The 18,135-nt window shown below is 35.1% G+C and overlaps 4 protein-coding genes and 1 pseudogene across 4 annotated transcripts; 4 read left to right on the forward strand and 1 right to left on the reverse strand.

The window, feature by feature from the left end:
- Window positions 1-711: 711 nt before the first annotated feature.
- On the forward strand, window positions 712-4,350 carry LOC106347432 (wax ester synthase/diacylglycerol acyltransferase 6). The gene is made up of 7 exons (XM_013786961.3): window positions 712-1,083; window positions 2,402-3,019; window positions 3,111-3,177; window positions 3,266-3,387; window positions 3,477-3,686; window positions 3,785-3,922; window positions 4,017-4,350. The coding sequence occupies exons 1-7, from the start codon at window positions 784-786 to the stop codon at window positions 4,176-4,178; spliced, it is 1,617 nt and encodes a 538-aa protein (XP_013642415.2). The 5' UTR covers window positions 712-783; the 3' UTR covers window positions 4,179-4,350.
- On the reverse strand, window positions 4,307-6,609 carry LOC111198611 (annotated as a pseudogene).
- A 593-nt stretch (window positions 6,610-7,202) lies between these two features.
- On the forward strand, window positions 7,203-10,031 carry LOC106347433 (pentatricopeptide repeat-containing protein At3g49170, chloroplastic). The gene is made up of 2 exons (XM_013786962.3): window positions 7,203-9,394; window positions 9,470-10,031. Exons 1-2 carry the CDS (start codon window positions 7,324-7,326, stop codon window positions 9,949-9,951), a joined length of 2,553 nt encoding a protein of 850 aa, XP_013642416.1. The 5' UTR covers window positions 7,203-7,323; the 3' UTR covers window positions 9,952-10,031.
- A 155-nt stretch (window positions 10,032-10,186) lies between these two features.
- Window positions 10,187-12,485, forward strand: LOC106351643 (probable polygalacturonase). Its single transcript, XM_013791413.3, has 5 exons — window positions 10,187-10,331; window positions 10,427-10,765; window positions 10,903-11,005; window positions 11,104-11,352; window positions 11,687-12,485. The coding sequence occupies exons 2-5, from the start codon at window positions 10,427-10,429 to the stop codon at window positions 12,370-12,372; spliced, it is 1,377 nt and encodes a 458-aa protein (XP_013646867.2). The 5' UTR covers window positions 10,187-10,331; the 3' UTR covers window positions 12,373-12,485.
- Window positions 12,486-13,667: 1,182 nt separating this feature from the next.
- LOC106347436 (uncharacterized protein At3g49140-like) lies at window positions 13,668-16,869 on the forward strand. Its single transcript, XM_013786964.3, has 11 exons — window positions 13,668-13,852; window positions 13,936-14,035; window positions 14,523-14,742; window positions 14,948-15,050; window positions 15,128-15,195; window positions 15,295-15,444; window positions 15,549-15,710; window positions 15,791-16,081; window positions 16,156-16,308; window positions 16,401-16,496; window positions 16,614-16,869. Exons 1-11 carry the CDS (start codon window positions 13,789-13,791, stop codon window positions 16,722-16,724), a joined length of 1,518 nt encoding a protein of 505 aa, XP_013642418.2. The 5' UTR covers window positions 13,668-13,788; the 3' UTR covers window positions 16,725-16,869.
- Window positions 16,870-18,135: the final 1,266 nt, after the last annotated feature.

An 18,135-nucleotide genomic window follows, 5' to 3' on the forward strand; every position in this document is an offset into this window, starting at 1 on the left:
TAAATATATACTTAAAATATAAAAAAAATATATATATATAATTTTTCAAACATAATTAGGATTTTTGATTTAGGATTCAAACAAATAAAAAATATAAAAAAATAAAAAATAGTTTCAAACATAATTTTTGATTTTCAAAAAGAAATTTTGAAAAAATAAAAAAATAGAAAAAAATAATTCAATAAAAAAATATTTATAAAAAAGTTTGAATTTGAAAAAGTATAATTGAAAAACATAATTTTATTTATTTATTTAAATAATGATTTATTGTATATATATATATATAACAAGGGTGTAAGATTCTTTTGCCACTTAATGAAGAAAATATTTTTGAAAATGTCCATTAAGTGGTGGTAAAGATGAAAAGTGGTACTATGAAAGTGGTAAACATAAATTTTCTTTTTTCTAGTAATATAAAATTAAACAATAAATGATAGAGGATAAACAATTTTAACAAATTTTTATTATTCAAAATAATTAATTGTTATATATATTTTGCTCACATTAAGTAATTTCACATTTTTTATTTATGGAAAGAAGAAAAACTAATTTTTGTAGACTACTAATTTAATTTTGTTGTTAGTTTAATGAAAATATAATATGTATTTAGATGCTTCAATGTATTTGTCTAAAGACACTAAAAAATCATTCTATTGATAGAGACATGTCATAACTCATATGTTGTTATACTGATTCTCAGTTTATATATAAAGGATGTACAAAACATAGAAATGTGAGGCTCTCTATATTAATAGAGACATCGAAGTTAAGAGAGATAAAACTATGGAGATTAAGGTCGAACCGAAAGCTATGGAAATTAAGGTCGAACCGAAAACTATGGAGATTAAGCTCGAACAGGAAGCTATGGAGATTAAGATACATCGAGACACACCAGAGGCAACCCTGAAGAAAACGAAAGAAGAAGAGCAACCGCTTAGTCCGGCGGCGCGTGTGTTCCACGCACCGGCGTTCAATTGTTATGTAATAACGGTGATTGGTGTTAAGAAGAAGATCGAGCCAGATGTGGTCATCGAAGGATTAAAGCAAACTTTGATCAGACACCCTCGTTTCTCCAGTAAAATGGTCAGTCCAAACACTTTTGCATACACATGCAAATGTTTATACGTTTAGAATGATCGTAACTTATAGTTTTGATATGGTATATATAAACTTATATGCATGTATAAGTTTTCCCTATGGCAGGGAAAAAAAATCAACTCTTTTTTATGGATAGACCTTTTTGATTCAACAAGTTTGGTTGGTTTGGAAGTTACAAAAAAGTTTGGTTGGTTTGGTTGTTTATTTAACACTTTACCAGAAAAAAAAACAAGTTTGGTTGATTTATTTTTCATTTATTTTTGACCTCGTTTTTGCGTGATCGTCGAGTCTGGATAGTGTTTCTTGACCAGTAATCTTTTGTAGGGCGATTTTTTTGTTTGTTAGGTTTGTATTTTTTGTCCCACAATGTCAGTGTCACACTCTAAACTCAGACTAGAATTTTTTTTCCAACACATTCTGAAAGTTTCTGTTAGTTGAGCCAAACCACTGTATATACTTTTCTTTCCCTCTTATATACAAGAGTTAATAATAATATAAACGTTTTCATGTAGATTATTTTCTACATGATTAAACTTAAAATTTGCTGGTCAAAAACATTGCGTTTTATTAAACTGTTACAATTAAAGGTTTCAAAAATATAGTGTGAAATCTGGCTTAGAAAGGTAGATAAGCTAAAAAGGCAAGATAAATATTTAGAACAGGAAAAAGAAATTAAGAAATGGTAGGTGAAGAAAATATAAAATTCTAAAATGGGAGAATATTGTTCCATTTTCGCTACAAAAATATAAAAATTGTAGGTGAAGGAAATATAAAATTCTGAAATTTCATTCCGAAATAGGAGAATATTGTTCCATTTTGCTTACAAAAATAAATCTACCAGAAATCATTTTAAATTTTTAATAGTACCATTTTATTCCTCTCAAATCATAAATTTCTTAGGAATAAACAAATATTTTAAAATAATATTTTTCAGCTAAAAACTTAAGTATTTAATTTTTCATCCTAAACATTAAGTATATATAATATGTTTCAATTCATTCGCTTCTATATGAATTTTAGTTTTAAATACTAAAAGATTGTATATAAAAATATATTTATCATGCTTGGTTTGATCAATCTTTTATTCTAATGCTACTAACATTAATTTTCTGATTTTTCTTACTTGTATGTAATTCATTATTTATATATGTACGTATAGCTCATTTTCCTCCTGCAGTCCTTACAAAAATTTTATTGAACTTGACCATTTTTCTTTTCTTTTCTTTCCCTTTCCCCGAATCTGTTTTTAGTTTGAGATATTTACGGTAGTTTTAACATATATTAAATGATTAATTACTTGTAGGTCAACAAAACAAACAAAAATAAACAAACACAAAGATGGGTTCGGACAAACGTGGTCGCCAATAATCATGTCATCGTACCAGACATCCAAACGCAAAACATAGAGAACGCAAACGCAGACAAGTTTCTTGATAGTTATGTCTCCGATCTCACGCTGGTCCCTTTAGACACCTCGAAGCCATTATGGGAGCTTCACCTACTCGATTTAAAAACATCCGATGCTGAAAACGTCGCCGTTTTGAAGTTTCATCACTCTTTAGGAGATGGTATGTCTCTAATGGCCCTTGTCCTCGCTTGCATGCGTAAAACATCGAACCTTAACGAGCTCCCGACTCTACCGTACCAAAACCGAACGTCATCTGGATCTTCACGGTTAACGGGAGGTTCATGGAGTGGTTTCCGGTTCTTGTGGTTATTTATGGTTCTATGGTCCACGATTATGTTGGTTTTAAATACGATTTGTGATGCTTTGAGGTTCATTGCTACGGCAATGTTCCTTAAGGACACCAAAACACCAATCAAAGGCGATTACCGGCTAAGTAAGCCTAAACGGATGTCTTTGGTTCATCTTACCGTAAGCTTAGACGACATAAAGCTAATCAAGACTAACATGAAGATGGTAAGATTCCTTACAATTTTTTTTTTGTGTTAATTATCGACGGTTGATTTAACTTTATATATTTATTATTAATTTGTTTTTGGTTTATTAGACTGTCAACGATGTTGTAATTGGAGTAACTCAGGCTGGTCTCTCGAAATACTTAGAGAGAAGATATGGTACATACTAACTCTTTGCCATATACATGTCATAGAATATTGTATTATTAACGACTGAATTTTTAATAATCTTATGATAAACTAATAGGAGAAAAGAAGAATGTAGTAGGAGACGATCAAAAATCTAAAAGGAATTCAAATGATATGCCTAAAAGAATAAGGCTAAGATCAGCTCTTCTTGTAAACTTAAGACCCACCACTGGAATTCAGGTAATTTCTTAAAAGCTCACTTACCTACCACCTCCTTTTCATTTTAATGACTACCATATAATAAACGTTTTTTTTTTTTGTAAAAACAGGATCTAGCTGATATGATGGATAAAGGATCTAAGTGTAGATGGGGTAATATGATCGGCTACATTGTGTTTCCGTTTTCTATCGGTCTACGAAAGGATCCCTTAGAACATCTTGGAACAGCCAAAAGGATCATCGACCGGAAGAAAAACTCGTTGGAAGCTGCGCTAACATTCATCGTTGGTAAATTCATGATTAAAGCGTTTGGTGTTAAGGTTAGTTTGGATAACAATCATGATTACACCTAGCTAACTCACCATTTATTTTCGTTAGTTGGTCGTTGATCTATTTTTATGATTTGAAATGAATGTAGGTGACAGCTAATCTATTAAATAGAATGTTGTCAAACACAACGATGTCCTTTTCAAACTTGATTGGTCCCATTGAAGAAATTAGTTTCTTTGGACATCCTATCACTTACATGGCCCCCAGTGTTTACGGCCACCCCCATGTAAGATTCTAGCTAAACCATTATGTTCTATCTAATTGTTTTCCTTTTAAAATTTGGTTAATAAGATTTAATGATCTCATGGGTCTTTGATTAGGCTTTGACGATGCATTTCCAAAGTTACATGAACAAGATGACGATTTCGTTGACAGTAGATCCAACGGTTATAATCAATCCTTATCAGCTACTTGACGACTGGGAGGAATCTCTAAGAACCATCAAAACTGCTGTACAAGAAAGAGGCTCCACTCATCAGTAAATCGAGTTTAATCTTTATTCTTACTTGTATCTGTACCAGTTACCAAATCTCTCAAACATCAGACACACTTTTTTTATATGCTCACCTTTGGATTAAAGTTTCTGATTGTTATTTGAAAGATGGACTAATTGGTTGAGGCAACTTGGAATTAATAAAACATCTTTAGTTGCAATTTCAATTTCCATTTGAATAAAATATATCTCAATATAATTTCAAAAATATGTATAAAGAACAACAATAGATAAAATCTTTCAATTGGAACAACCACCGTTTAGCTCTTCTTCCATAACCACCTGGAGCAAATTCTCATAGTTCTTCTGCCATTGATCATTCATCTGTATAGATTTTTTGTACTCAAGTTTCAATCTTTCCATTTCGATCTCCGTTGCTGCAGAGCCTTGTTGCTGATAACCTCAAGCTCTTTAACTTGCTCGTTAATAAGGTCAGCGCTGTGGTAAGAAGAGTAAACAGGAACATCAGAAGATGGCGGCGGATAAACGATGACTATACCATCCATGGTATCATCATCTCCTTTTCTTTCGTATTTTTCCAAAGGAGGAGGTAACGAAGAAACATTTCTTTTCCAGGAAGATTGTCCTTTGTTGGCATTACCAACGACAACTTGAATATTGTTCACAGGTCCTGTAAGAAGAAAAGAAACAAGTTTGCAAGGCGAAAAAGGGTTAAATAACAGATAATCACATTGCATAAGTAGAACTACAAACAGAAGAAAAAGAAACCTTTTCCATGGCCGAAAGTGAAAGTACCAACAGGTTGACGTGATCTGGGATTCCAAACGCAAATAACACCACCTTCTGATCCAGAAATCAAAAGGTTTCCGTCTGCGCAATATGCTAAGCAAGTAATAGCTTTGCTGTGTTCAAACAAATATGATTTGAGTCAATCACTATTAGTAAGTCAACGGATGCTAATTTCTCAGTACAAGTCTATTGTGAACAGATGCGAATTTATCTCCAAGAAAGCAAATAACTTAAAAGAGCAAAATAACAATTGAGGCAAATACCTATTTAGGGTTTGTATATTGTTATGTGAATGAATATTTACAAGAACTTAAAACGCAATATTTTTTTTTCCTCTTTAGCAAAACATTCTAAGGGTACTTTTGTGCACAAAGATCTTTTACTGGTGAACAAAGTCCATTACATGATCCATTGAAACAGAAAAATCAGATGCAAAATGTTAAGAGATCTACTAGAAACAATCTTATGAGATCTTAGAATCAAGAACTACTTACAAGCTAATGTTCACCTATATAAAGAGATCCCATAAACACCATCATTTGAACTATTACACGCTATTTTTCCTATTTTATAAGAAATCACACAAAACCCATCCCAGAGTAAAAAAGAACTACTATAGCATTCTGTTTAAGTTTAGATATTATGTTATACAAGATGCTAACGAAAGAGAAGAAGATAGTAAGGAACAGGAAGTATCTTGGGTCTGATACTGAAACAAGACACTGTGTCGCATAGTCACTTGAGGAATTCAAGGCACCGATATAAATTTTGCCATCTCCGCCACCAGAATAGAACACAGAGCCGCCAGGGTCCAATGCAAGTGCATTGAAGCAGAAACTATCAAAGGATTGCAGCCACCATAGTCTATAACAATATCGGTTACAGCCATCGTATGCTCATCAAAAATGTGTTCATAGAGAGTTCTTTCTTGGTGCTGCCTTTGTTGATGATCAAAGAGCCTAACTCACCAACAAAACAAGAGCAAGGTATAAGAATAACGGCAATACCTTAACTTAAAGAGAAGTACTAAAAAAATGCTTAACCTTATAAGAGACCAGACTCTAACAGACCCATCTTGAGATCCAGAAACCAACAAAGAATGGTCTCCAGAGAACACCAAGCACGTTACTGAAACGTAATGAGTAATGAGCATGCCACTTCTTTAGCAGCTTCCCAGTCGCAACCTCCCAAATGAATATATCTCCAGAGGCTCCACCACCAACTATGTAAGTGCCTTCACTGTTAGTTGTAAGAGCCGTTATTGATTCCACGGGAAAGCTCTTAACTTCCACGAGAGGCGGCGAGGAATTTCTCTCCGACGGCGGTGAGGCCGTGGGCGGGAGAGGCGCACTGCTTGAACCGAAGCTGCTCGTTCCCGGTTTTGAGATCCCAGCTTCCGATTCCGCAGTCGAATGACGATGAAGCAATAACAGTTGTTGTCTCCATGGGAAGTTTCTCTGTTTGGGTTTTATGATTTCAACTAGGGTTTATAAAATATGGGCTTAGTTGAATAAAATAATGGTTCTGTGGCGTAATTAGCAGTTCCATAAAAAGTAAGGGGCTATAATATAAATATCAGATAATTGATATTTCATTTGATTTACGTACACCTGGGCATTTCAGATATTGGTTTGGTTTGGGTATTTCCGTATCGGGTAGTTCGGTTAGGAGACTAAAAAAGCTATTTACTACATGAACTATTTCTGGTTTTATTTTTGTTTTCATAGTTTCGGGTTCGGTTCGAATAGTAAAATTAGGAAAACAAGAAAAATACCCAAAAAAGTTTGGTTTTCATTTGGTTCTGGTTCCAGTTCGGTTATTTCGGGTAGTTCAGATAATTAAAATAAAATATCAGGTATTTTAGATAAAATATCGAATAATTAGAATGATTTGGATAAAATCTCGGATATTTCAGATAAAATTATCATGATACTTTCAGATAGTTCAGATAATTTATAGTAAATTATTTTTCTTCAAATATTTTAGGATACTCTTAATAGATTTTTAATTATAAATATATAGTTAGTTATGTTATATGTATACATAATTAATATTTTTTTATATCCAGATAACCATTCGGTTCTCGTTTGGTTAGGAACTATATGAATATTTAAAAAATTTGCTCCGGTTGCGGTTTCAGATATTTCTATTCGGTTCCAGTTTTTTTTGTCTAGGCCTAGACATATAGATGTTTGGGTTTTATATTATGAAATCAATCAGGGTTTATAAAATGAGATAATTAGTTCTCAATAGGGCATGATGAAACAAATAATAGTTTTGCGGAGTATTAGGAGTTTTATCAAAAGTAAGGGGGTTAAAGTGAAAATTTTAGATAAATAACATTTTATTGAGATACGGTAACGGAATCGTTTAGATGAGAAAGGATGGCGACGATAAGCTTCTCGCTTCCATCTCCCGCCAAACTCCCGGTTACATCTCCACCGTCCGTTCCAAATCGTATCAACATCGCCGACCGTTTGATCCTCCGCCACCTCAATGCCGGAGATCTCCGGGGAGCGATCTCTTCTCTCGATCTCATGGCTCGAGACGGGATCCGCCCCACAGACTCCGCCACTTTCTCCACCCTCCTCAAGTCTTGTATCCGAGCTCGCGACTTTCGACTCGGGAAACTCGTTCACTCCCGGTTAGCTGAGTCCGATATCGAGCCTGACTCGGTTCTCTACAACTCACTGATCAGCTTGTACTCCAAATCCGGAGACTTGGCGCGAGCAGAGGAGGTGTTCGAGACCATGGGGAGAATCGGTAAGCGAGACAATGTTTCGTGGAGTGCTATGATGGCTTGTTACGGTAACAATGGGAAGGAACTCGACGCGATTAAGTTTTTTGTTGGGTTTCTGGAATTGGGTTTAGTGCCGAACGATTATTGTTACACGGCGGTGATCCGCGCTTGCTCGAATCCGGAGAATGTTGCCGTCGGGAGAGTGATTCTAGGGTTTTTGATGAAGACTGGGTACTTTGAATCAGATGTATGTGTGGGTTGTTCTTTGATTGATATGTTTGTTAAAGGAGAGAATAATCTCGAGAATGCGTATAAGGTGTTCGATCAAATGTCTGACCTAAATGTTGTTACTTGGACGTTGATGATTACTCGGTGTATGCAAATGGGGTTTCCTAAGGAAGCGGTTAGGTTTTTCTTGGACATGGTTTTAAGTGGATTTGAAGCAGATAAGTTCACGCTTAGCTCTGTTTTCTCTGCGTGTGCTGAGTTGGAGGATCTGTCCTTTGGAAAGCAGTTGCATTCTTGGGCGATTAGGTCGGGGATGGCGGATGATGTTGGGTGTAGTTTAGTTGACATGTATGCGAAATGTTCTGCGGATGGTTCGTTAGATGATTGCAGGAAGGTGTTTGATAGAATGGAGGATCATAGTGTGATGTCATGGACGGCATTGATCACTGGTTATATGCAAAGATGTAATCTTGACGCAGAGGCTATTAACCTCTTTTGTGAAATGATAAGTCAAGGTCGTGTCCAGCCAAATCATTTCACTTTCTCTAGTGCGTTTAAGGCGTGCGGGAATCTTTCGGATCCACGGGTGGGTAAACAGGTTCTTGGTCATGCGTTTAAAAGAGGGCTTGCTTCGAATAGCTCTGTTGCGAACTCGGTTATCAGCATGTTTGTTAAATCTGATATGATGGAAGACGCCCGGAGAGCTTTTGAATCGCTTTCTGAGAAGAATTTGGTCTCGTATAACACCTTTCTTGACGGAGCCTGCAGGAGTTTGGATTTTGAGGAAGCTTTTGAGCTTTTCCATGAGATCACTGAGAGAGAGTTAGGTGTTAGCGCTTTCACTTTTGCTAGCTTGTTGAGTGGAGTTGCAAGTGTTGGTTCGATAAGAAAAGGCGAGCAACTTCATTCCCAGGTGGTTAAACTCGGGCTCTCATGCAATCAACCTGTCTGCAACGCTCTGATCTCTATGTATTCCAAATGTGGAAGCATTGACACAGCTTCACGAGTCTTTAATCTAATGGAAGATCGTAATGTCATCTCCTGGACTTCAATGATCACAGGTTTCGCTAAACATGGATTCGCTAAAAGGGTACTGGAAACATTCAACCAAATGATGGAGGCAGGGGTAAAGCCTAATGAGGTCACTTACGTTGCAATCTTATCCGCATGCAGCCACGTTGGTTTGGTTTCCGAAGGTTGGAGACATTTCAATTCAATGTATGAAGACCACAAGATCAAACCTAAAATGGAGCATTATGCTTGTATGGTTGATCTTCTATGTCGATCCGGGCTTCTCACTGACGCATTTGAGTTCATTAACACAATGCCCTTTCAGGCTGATGTTCTCGTGTGGCGTACGTTTCTTGGAGCGTGCAGAGTTCACAGAAACACAGAGTTTGGAGAGATTGCTTCAAGAAAGATCCTAGAACTCGACCCGAATGAGCCTGCGGCTTATATACAGCTCTCAAATATATACGCTAGTACAGGTATCTATACTAGTCAGACAATGAAAAAATTGGTGTGAAGTTAAACTATGTTGAATGTTTTGAATTTTGATGTAGGGAAATGGGAAGAATCTGCAGAGATGAGGAAGAAGATGAAAGAGAGAAATTTGGTTAAAGAAGGAGGTTGCAGTTGGATAGAGGTGGGAGATAAGTTTCATAAGTTCTACGTAGGCGATACATCTCATCCGAATACTCATCGTATATATGATGAACTGGACCGACTGATCAGAGAGATTAAACGTTGTGGATATGTTCCGGATACGGATCTTGTTCTTCACAAGCTAGAGGAGGAAGATGATGTAGCAGAGAAGGAGAGGTTATTGTTTCAGCACAGCGAGAAAATAGCGGTTGCATTTGGGCTTATAAGCACGAGTAAGTCGAGACCGGTTAGGGTGTTCAAGAACTTGCGAGTATGCGGAGATTGCCATAACGCAATGAAGTATATTACAGTGGTCTCTGGTAGAGAGATTGTGTTGAGAGATTTAAATCGCTTTCATCATTTTAAAGATGGAAAATGTTCTTGTAATGACTATTGGTGAGTGGTTACTTTTGAGATTTAGACACATGAGGCTATCACAAGATTGTAGATCCTTTACCAATGAATTGATTTTATTTTGCATTTGAAGCAAAGGAGGTTATCGAATATCTAAAAACTGAATAGTTTTTAATCAAAGAAGATAAGTTATTTTTAGGGAAGTCAACACCATTGCTTATTTGGTAAATCAAGATTACACAATCACGATGTTATAAATACATGAGATTGGCTGTTTACGAAGATCGGATTTTGCCATCTTACTCTCTTTTTTTGTTGTTATTTTTTCCTTATATTTTTCTTATATTGACTATCATTTTATATAAAACTATCCTCAGTTATATGTTCTTCATCGAGTAAATCGCCCTTGATCTCTCAAATTCTAAGGTAATTATTTTTTATTCACTTCTTTCTTGATAGTGATTCGTTTCTCATTTTTAGACAAAGAAAGAGAGAATTCTGATATATTCATTTTCTTACAGATGAAAATGATTCAGACAAGTTTGTGTATACTAGTGGTATTAACAGTATCCGGTTTTCCGATGATGGAATCCAGCGTTGAAAGCAAGAAAGGTATAGAATACATGGCGATGCAATGTCGGAAACACAAAGCAGTTTTGACAGATTTTGGAGCTGTTGGTGATGGGAAAACCTCCAACACAAAAGCGTTTAGAGATGCCATCGCCAAGCTTACACCGCAGGCAGCTGACGGTGGTGTACAACTCATTGTTCCGCCGGGGAACTGGCTCACCGGAAGTTTCAACCTCACAAGCCATTTTACTTTGTTTATCCAACAAGGTGCAACTATTCTTGCTTCTCAGGTAATATATCCACCTTTAAAATGTTAGCTAGTGTTATTTATAGCCTACATAGGAATGAATGTGCTAAAAATTACTAATTTGATTTGAGATGAATAATTTGTCTACGAATAATCATAGTTTGGTTTGAAAACAAACAGGTTGAGTCTGAATATCCTATGATTCCACGTTTGCCGTCATATGGAGATGCAAGGTTTGCTAGTTTAATCTATGGAACTAACCTAACAGATGTTGTTATCACCGGTAAGCACAACATGAAAAATCATTAATCCATCAAATAGTCTATATGAGACTGAATCAAAATATGCATTAGTTTATATGATTTGAATGTTTTTTTGTAGGTAACAAAGGAACAATCAATGGACAAGGGAAGTCATGGTGGTTAAAGTATCGAAGTGGTGGTTTCAATTTGATATCAAGACCTTTGTTGATCGAAATCCTCTACTCTGAAAACGTACAAATCTCAGATATCAATTTAATCGATTCTCCCATGTGGAACATTCATCCTGTGTATTGCACGAACGTCATCATCAAAAATATTAAGATTGATGCTCCTATCGATTCTCCTAACACCGATGGAATCAATCCTGGTACATTATTTTCTAAATAGTTTATTGATAAATTCTTTGATTTTCTAATGAAAACGTTCTAGCTGAGAATAAAAAGCATTCGGTTTAAACAATTCATGTTCTTGATTTGGTTTTAAGCACTTGCTCATTTTCTTGATTTGGTTTAAAATACTTGCTCATGCTCTTGATTTAGTTAGCTCATGTTCTTGGTTATGTTTTAAACACTAGCTAATGTTCTTGATTTGGTTTTAGACACAAGCTCATGTTCTTGATTTTGTTTTAAACGCTAGCTTACGTTCTTGATTTTGTTTTAAACACAAGCTCATCATGTTCTTGATTTTTTGTTTCAACGTAGATTCTTGCACCAACACATTAATAGAAGACTGTTCCGTTACTTCCGGTGACGACTGCATCGCGGTCAAAAGCGGTATCGACCAATATGGAATCGCGACCGCAATCCCAACACAACAGCTCTCGATCCGACGTCTCACTTGCGTTTCACCCGACAGCGCAGGTATAGCCATCGGAAGCGAAATGTCTGGAGGAATCAAAGACGTTAGAATCGAAGACGTGACGCTAATCAACACACAATCAGCGATCAGAATCAAAACCGCCATAGGACGTGGAGGTTACGTCAAAGACATTTTTGCAAGGAGGTTCACGATGAAGAATATGAAGTACGTGTTCTGGATGACTGGTTCATATAAACTTCATCCCATAGGCTTCGATCCTAATGCGTTGCCAGAGATTAGAAATATCAACTACCGTGACATGACGGCTGACAACGTTACGATCTCGGCTAAGTTAGAAGGGATCAAGAAGGATCCTTTTACGGGGATATGTATGTCGAATGTGACTATGGATTTGTCGCCCACCACGAAGAAGCTGCAGTGGAATTGTACTGACGTCGCCGGAGTTACGAGCAGGGTTAAGCCGGAGCCATGCAGTTTGTTGCCGAGTAAGGGACCTGCGATGGACTGTCATTTTCCGACGGATAAGATCCCTATTGAGAGTGTTGTGTTGAACAAATGCACTGCTTAGAAAATGTGTCATAGGTTCATTAAGGGAAAAACTAATAGAAAAAATGATTGGTAACTACACCAAATATAATCTATCATATATGTAACTTTGATAATGTATTTATATGTATATTAATAAATAAACTAGATTTGGATCCGCACAACCGTGCGGGTATTAATTTTCATGTTTATATATATTTTACATAATTAGAATATATTTTTTAAGTTACTTATATATTTAAATATTTAAATATAATTATTTTAAATATAACAATTTGATAGTTTTCATGCTGTAAGTTAATTGATTATTTCAAACCATCATATATATTTGGTATTTTTTATTATATATATATTTTAAATTTATTTTTTATTCAATTATTATGATCTGATCTATAATTCAAAGCGTTAGATTTCTTTTATCAATATTTTTTATGTTTATTCATTTAAGATAATAACTATATATATATATAAGTTTAAGATAAGTTAATTTTATATATGAATTGTCTACTTTACTAATGTTAACCAGTTCTACCAACATATTATATTTCTAGCATAAATTTGTAATATTTGTGAAAATAAAATATATTAATTTATCAGTTTAAAATAATTTTATCATATTTAGTTAAATACAATGTTATATTTTAAAATGATAGATATAACTATAAAATAGTAAAATTTGATATAACTTTTTTCATTTTATAAAAGATAACTGAGTGTATATATATATATATTAATGTATGATAAAATTAATTTCATTACTAAATACAAAATTAGTGAAAATATTTATATACAGTTTTTTGATAATTAAGATATTGTTATAATGTTTTTCATCACATTTGTTAAAAAAATAAATAAATATATTTATATTTTAAATTAAAAGATATCAAATTATATTTTGATTTAAATAGTTAAAAAAATATATATTAGCATTAAGAAAATATATTTAATAAAAAAATTAAATGATGATCCAAATAAAAATATCATACATGAATTAATGTGAGTTTGTTAACCAATTCGGGTTTTTAGGAGTCAATGTTATATTAGGAATGATATATTATTAATCTATATTATTAGTAATAAATGAATAATAACTGACTTTTAGTGAGAGTTTATTTTAAAAAAAACTCACACGTAAAACATGAATCAAGTTGTGGCTTCTGTTTTAATATATAAGATTTGGATGATGACATAAACAAATAAACATATTACAGTATGTGGTTACTTATATGTTAAAGAGATGACAAAGAAAACGCAGCGTTTTGACGAGATGAAAATACACCTTTTGAGACAGCTTTATAATATCTTCTCGGGAGATAACCAATGATAAAGTAACACGTCATCAAGTGTAAGGAAAGCTCCCCAAACTAGATAGCCTAATCTGCAAATCCCTCTCTCTCTCTCGCTAGCTTCTGAGCTCAGAGAGAAAATATCTTTACGGATGATTGAGTCGGTCATGGCCGTCCGTCTCTCCACCGGATTCTCCTCGCCGGCGGCGTTACTCCGTAATATCCGTTTCCCTTCTTTCAAATTTCCTCTTTTTCTTATTTAAATTCCTGAAAAATGCTATCTTATTCGTTATACGCAGAGTATCGTCCTGCACCGAGCACGGAGGAGGGAGTGAGCTGCTTCCATTACGCGTCCCGCCGCGTTTTTCACCCTCAACGTCTCAACAATACTGCTTCTTGGTACTTTACCTTTCCTTTTCTTTCTTCCTCCAATTGCCAAAGAAATTTTGAGTTTTGTTTTTTTTGTTCTGAGAGTTTTAGCTTTTTATCAAGATGTTCGATTATAGTTTTTTTTTTAATAGCATATCTATAGAGCGATTAGTTCTTAGTCACCATGCAGTATGTTTCTTGTCAATGGGAATGTTAACTGTAGTGCGTAATTGGTTAGATAACTTATCATTTTAGACCTTGGAACCAGTTAAAGTTCATTTCTTTTGAGTTATTGTTAGGAACGATGAGTTTGGTCCTGCGTTGTTAGCTGATGTTAAGGTGTTTGTGAGTATACATGGAAATGTCTGTTATCCTTCACCTGTGATGAAATGCATAAGATATTAAGACTTTTGGAGACTAGTCATCTCTCTTTTTTTTTTTCCTACGTATTTGTACACACATTCTTATTACCTTGTGTGGGAAACAAATGAAATTGACTGATATGCACTTTTTATAGGAGTGGATATCTGAAGTACAACAGTGACTATTTAACAAAGAGACACCCGAAGAAGAATCGAACTCAAGCCACAGCCGAGTACGTTGATTCAGCTTCGGACCCAGAAAAGCAAACTGGCAAGTCAAGATATCATCCTTCAGAAGATATTAGAGCCTCTCTGCCACAGAACGCTGGAGATTCCAGGCTTTCCCCTGCAGAAACTACTAGAACCATCATTGAGGTGTTATACTGCGTCTCTCAATCTTCATTAGCTACCTCTTTTTTTTTGTGGTAAAGAAACATTGTAGGGGCCAATGCCTTAATAGTATATATGCATTGTTGTAATCACATGTTAGCTCGTTTATTTGTTTTGCTTGCTCTTGTATTCTTTGTCCAAGATTCGTTTTGTGCATCTAACATTTCCCGTAGTGTGTCGTCATGTTCAGGTGAACAATAAAGGAACCTTGATGCTTACTGGTTCAACTGGTGATGGAATTCTTGAGAATATTCTCTGGCCAGATATACCTTACATAACAGATCAGAATGGAAGTAAGAGGACGTTTAATCATCTTTAGTTCTCTGTAATTATGTAATCCACAAAAATTGAGTCTAATTATCCTCTCTAGATTTATACTTTCAAGTTAAGGAAGATGAGGACGTCATGCAGTCTGTTACCTCTGAAAACAACTATGTGGTATGTTGCTGCCTCATGACATGCATATCCTACTTATATCACATGCATCTCAGAATCTTTTAATGAAATGATGAATATCTTATTTACATTGCATTGCAGCAAGTAATAGTAGGCTTTGATACGATGGAGATGATCAAGGAATTGGAGCTGATGGGTCTGTCTGATAGTGACTTTGAAACTGAAGATGATGAAAGTGGAGGAGAAGATGACAGTGAGGAAGATGGGGATGAAGGAGAAGACGATGAGGAGGTTTTAACTACTTTCATTTCTTCACCTTTTAGATTGAGTCTATGCGAGGAACCCGTTTGCCATCCCTTAGCATGCTTCACTAGCAACTGTGTTCTTGACTTCAGGAATGGGTTGCTGTTCTAGAGGATGAGGATGAAGACGAAGATGATGATGAGGATGACTATGATGATGATGATGAAGATGACGATGAATCGCTTGGTGACTGGGCAAAACTGGAAACAATGAGAAGCTGTCATCCCATGTTTTTTGCAAAGAGAATGTCTGAGGTTAAACATCAGTCTCATCTTCTGAAGAAACTGTGTTGTGATTTTTTATTTTACAAACTTAATGCATTTGGCAATTTTAGGTTGCTGCAAATGATCCTGTAGATTGGATGGATCAGCCGTCTGCTGGCCTTGCCATCCAGGGACTGTTGAGTCATATCTTAGTGGAAGATTATTCAGATATCCAACAGAAACTTGCTGACATCAAATCTACAAGTACCAAGGGAGACAAGAATGCTGAAAACTTAGAGGAGAAGCTTGAAGACACTAATAAGGCAGATAGTGATGATGAATCTGAGAAGACGAGAAAAGTGGTGGCGTTTTACAAGCTGGAGATGATAAGAATTCAGCTTATTACAGCACAAGGGGATCAGGTTTGCAATAAACCTCCTCACGGTTCCCTTTTTCTGTCTTATGCTTAGTAGTGTCTTTTACTCTTTTGGAATAGACTGAAGTTGAAGTGGAAGATGTCAGAAAAGCACAGCCTGATGCTATTGCTCATGCATCAGCTGGAATCATACGCCGTTTAGAAGAGTCTGGTGATAAACTAGCTGAAGCACTTAGATCTCTGTGTTGGAGATACTACGGTATTCAAGCAGAGGTAACTAATTAGCTGAAACCTTGACTTTAGAAAGCCTAGTTTCTGTAGGTTTTCAGTAAATTGTATTTTTATGAGAATATTTTGTTTTGCAGGAAGTGAAGCTGATTGGGTTAGATTCCCTTGGTTTTGACCTGAGGCTTTGCGCAGGAGCGAAGATTGAGTCATTGCGGTTTGCATTCTCGACAAGGGTAAATCAGTTCTCTACTTGGTTCTTGTTCTTGATGTTTAAGTAACCGCGCTTACCAAAACAGTTGATATTATTATGGAGTTTATAACATTTGAAGCCAATGAAAACTCTTGCGCAGGCAACATCAGAAGAAGACGCAGAGGGACAAATGAAAGAACTATTATTCCCGACAACAAACCAGTCGAAACCACTGGAACCCAAGGGAACAAGTCAGAAAGAGTCTTCTTAATGCTGTAGTGATCTTTAATGAAGATGCATGTAGGAAACAGTCCCATGAATCAAAATCCAAACTGCAAATGCATTTTCTGTGGGACAAACATGAACAAGGGTAGGATCTTTGGGATAAAGCATTCAATTGATTTTCGACGCTGTGATTGTGGTTTCAAGTTTGTGGGTTTTACTCTGCACAAATTGAGCATCGTAGTTTCAACTCATTCGTTAGCAAAGCTATTGCATCAAGATTTTGACGTACCCCAAAATAAATCCATCTTAAAATTGTGAGAGTGGACGGACAGTGTGACTTGACAAATCTATCTCTTTCTCATTCAACCTCTTAAAGTACTCCCTAGTTCCATTAAAATATAAGTTTTTGAAGAAAAAAAAATTGTAATTTAATAAAATTTATCAAATTTATCAAAAGATTATTAGTTAAAAAAACATTAGAATTTGATAATTTCTAAAAACAATGCATGATTAATGTGTTTTTTTAATATTTGTGAAAACACTAAAACATTCATCTTTAAAGAAAGAAACAACCCCACAAATACTTGGCCTTGTTAGTTTCTCCAACGTAGAGACAGAATAATATATTCTTTTAATAAAAATACATTTGCGGGGACAGTATAGTATCGGTGATGGATAATCCAGCAGAAGGGAACTAAACTTGTGGTCCATTGTCTTGGATTTTGATTCAGTCCATATATAGTGGGGTTTTTTGACAGCAAAAGATGAATGAATTGGTTAACCTAATAACTCCATAGAACTAAAATAGGGTTACAATAAAACTTTGGACTAAAGTCACAGTAGAACATAAATTGATAGGCTCCTAAAAACTTTCCAAAAAAGTCTGAAGCTTAAGGATGTCATCACCAATAGAGATCAAATCTTCTTCATGTGGCGTTCAAGACCCAAAAAGTTCTGTTTTGGATCTCTTATGTTATGCTTTATTTAAGTCATATTTTTAATCTATCAACTTATTTTCATTTACAAATCCAATCACGATAACTTATATTCATACACATCTAGCCTTTATCTTCTTCTTTTGTATTCTATTTTCCTTCATCTAAATCCTTGTTTATTCTCCTCTTTCATCTACTTATGTTATACTCAGCTTGATTGTTATTTTGTGTTTCAGACTTGAAGTTTTAGATTTGCAGTATGCTTTTGCAATTGAGTTGTGTTATGTTTTTCTTTTGCAGCCGAATGGTATAACTATTACTAATTTAACTAGTGCAATAATAGTCTGACTTGTACAACTGACTTAACTACATATCAATAGTACTATTACTAGTTTAACCAAAACAACACTAATCTATATTGTTGACATTGGGTGGTATGCTTCTCACTTGGAGATCTACTTTTTGATCTAGACATGAAAATAAGTAAGAGATAGAGCAACCATTAACATACTAACATGACGA

The sequence above is a fragment of the Brassica napus genome, chromosome A6 (assembly GCF_020379485.1).
Source record: "Brassica napus cultivar Da-Ae chromosome A6, Da-Ae, whole genome shotgun sequence".
Taxonomy (NCBI): Eukaryota; Viridiplantae; Streptophyta; class Magnoliopsida; order Brassicales; family Brassicaceae; genus Brassica; species Brassica napus.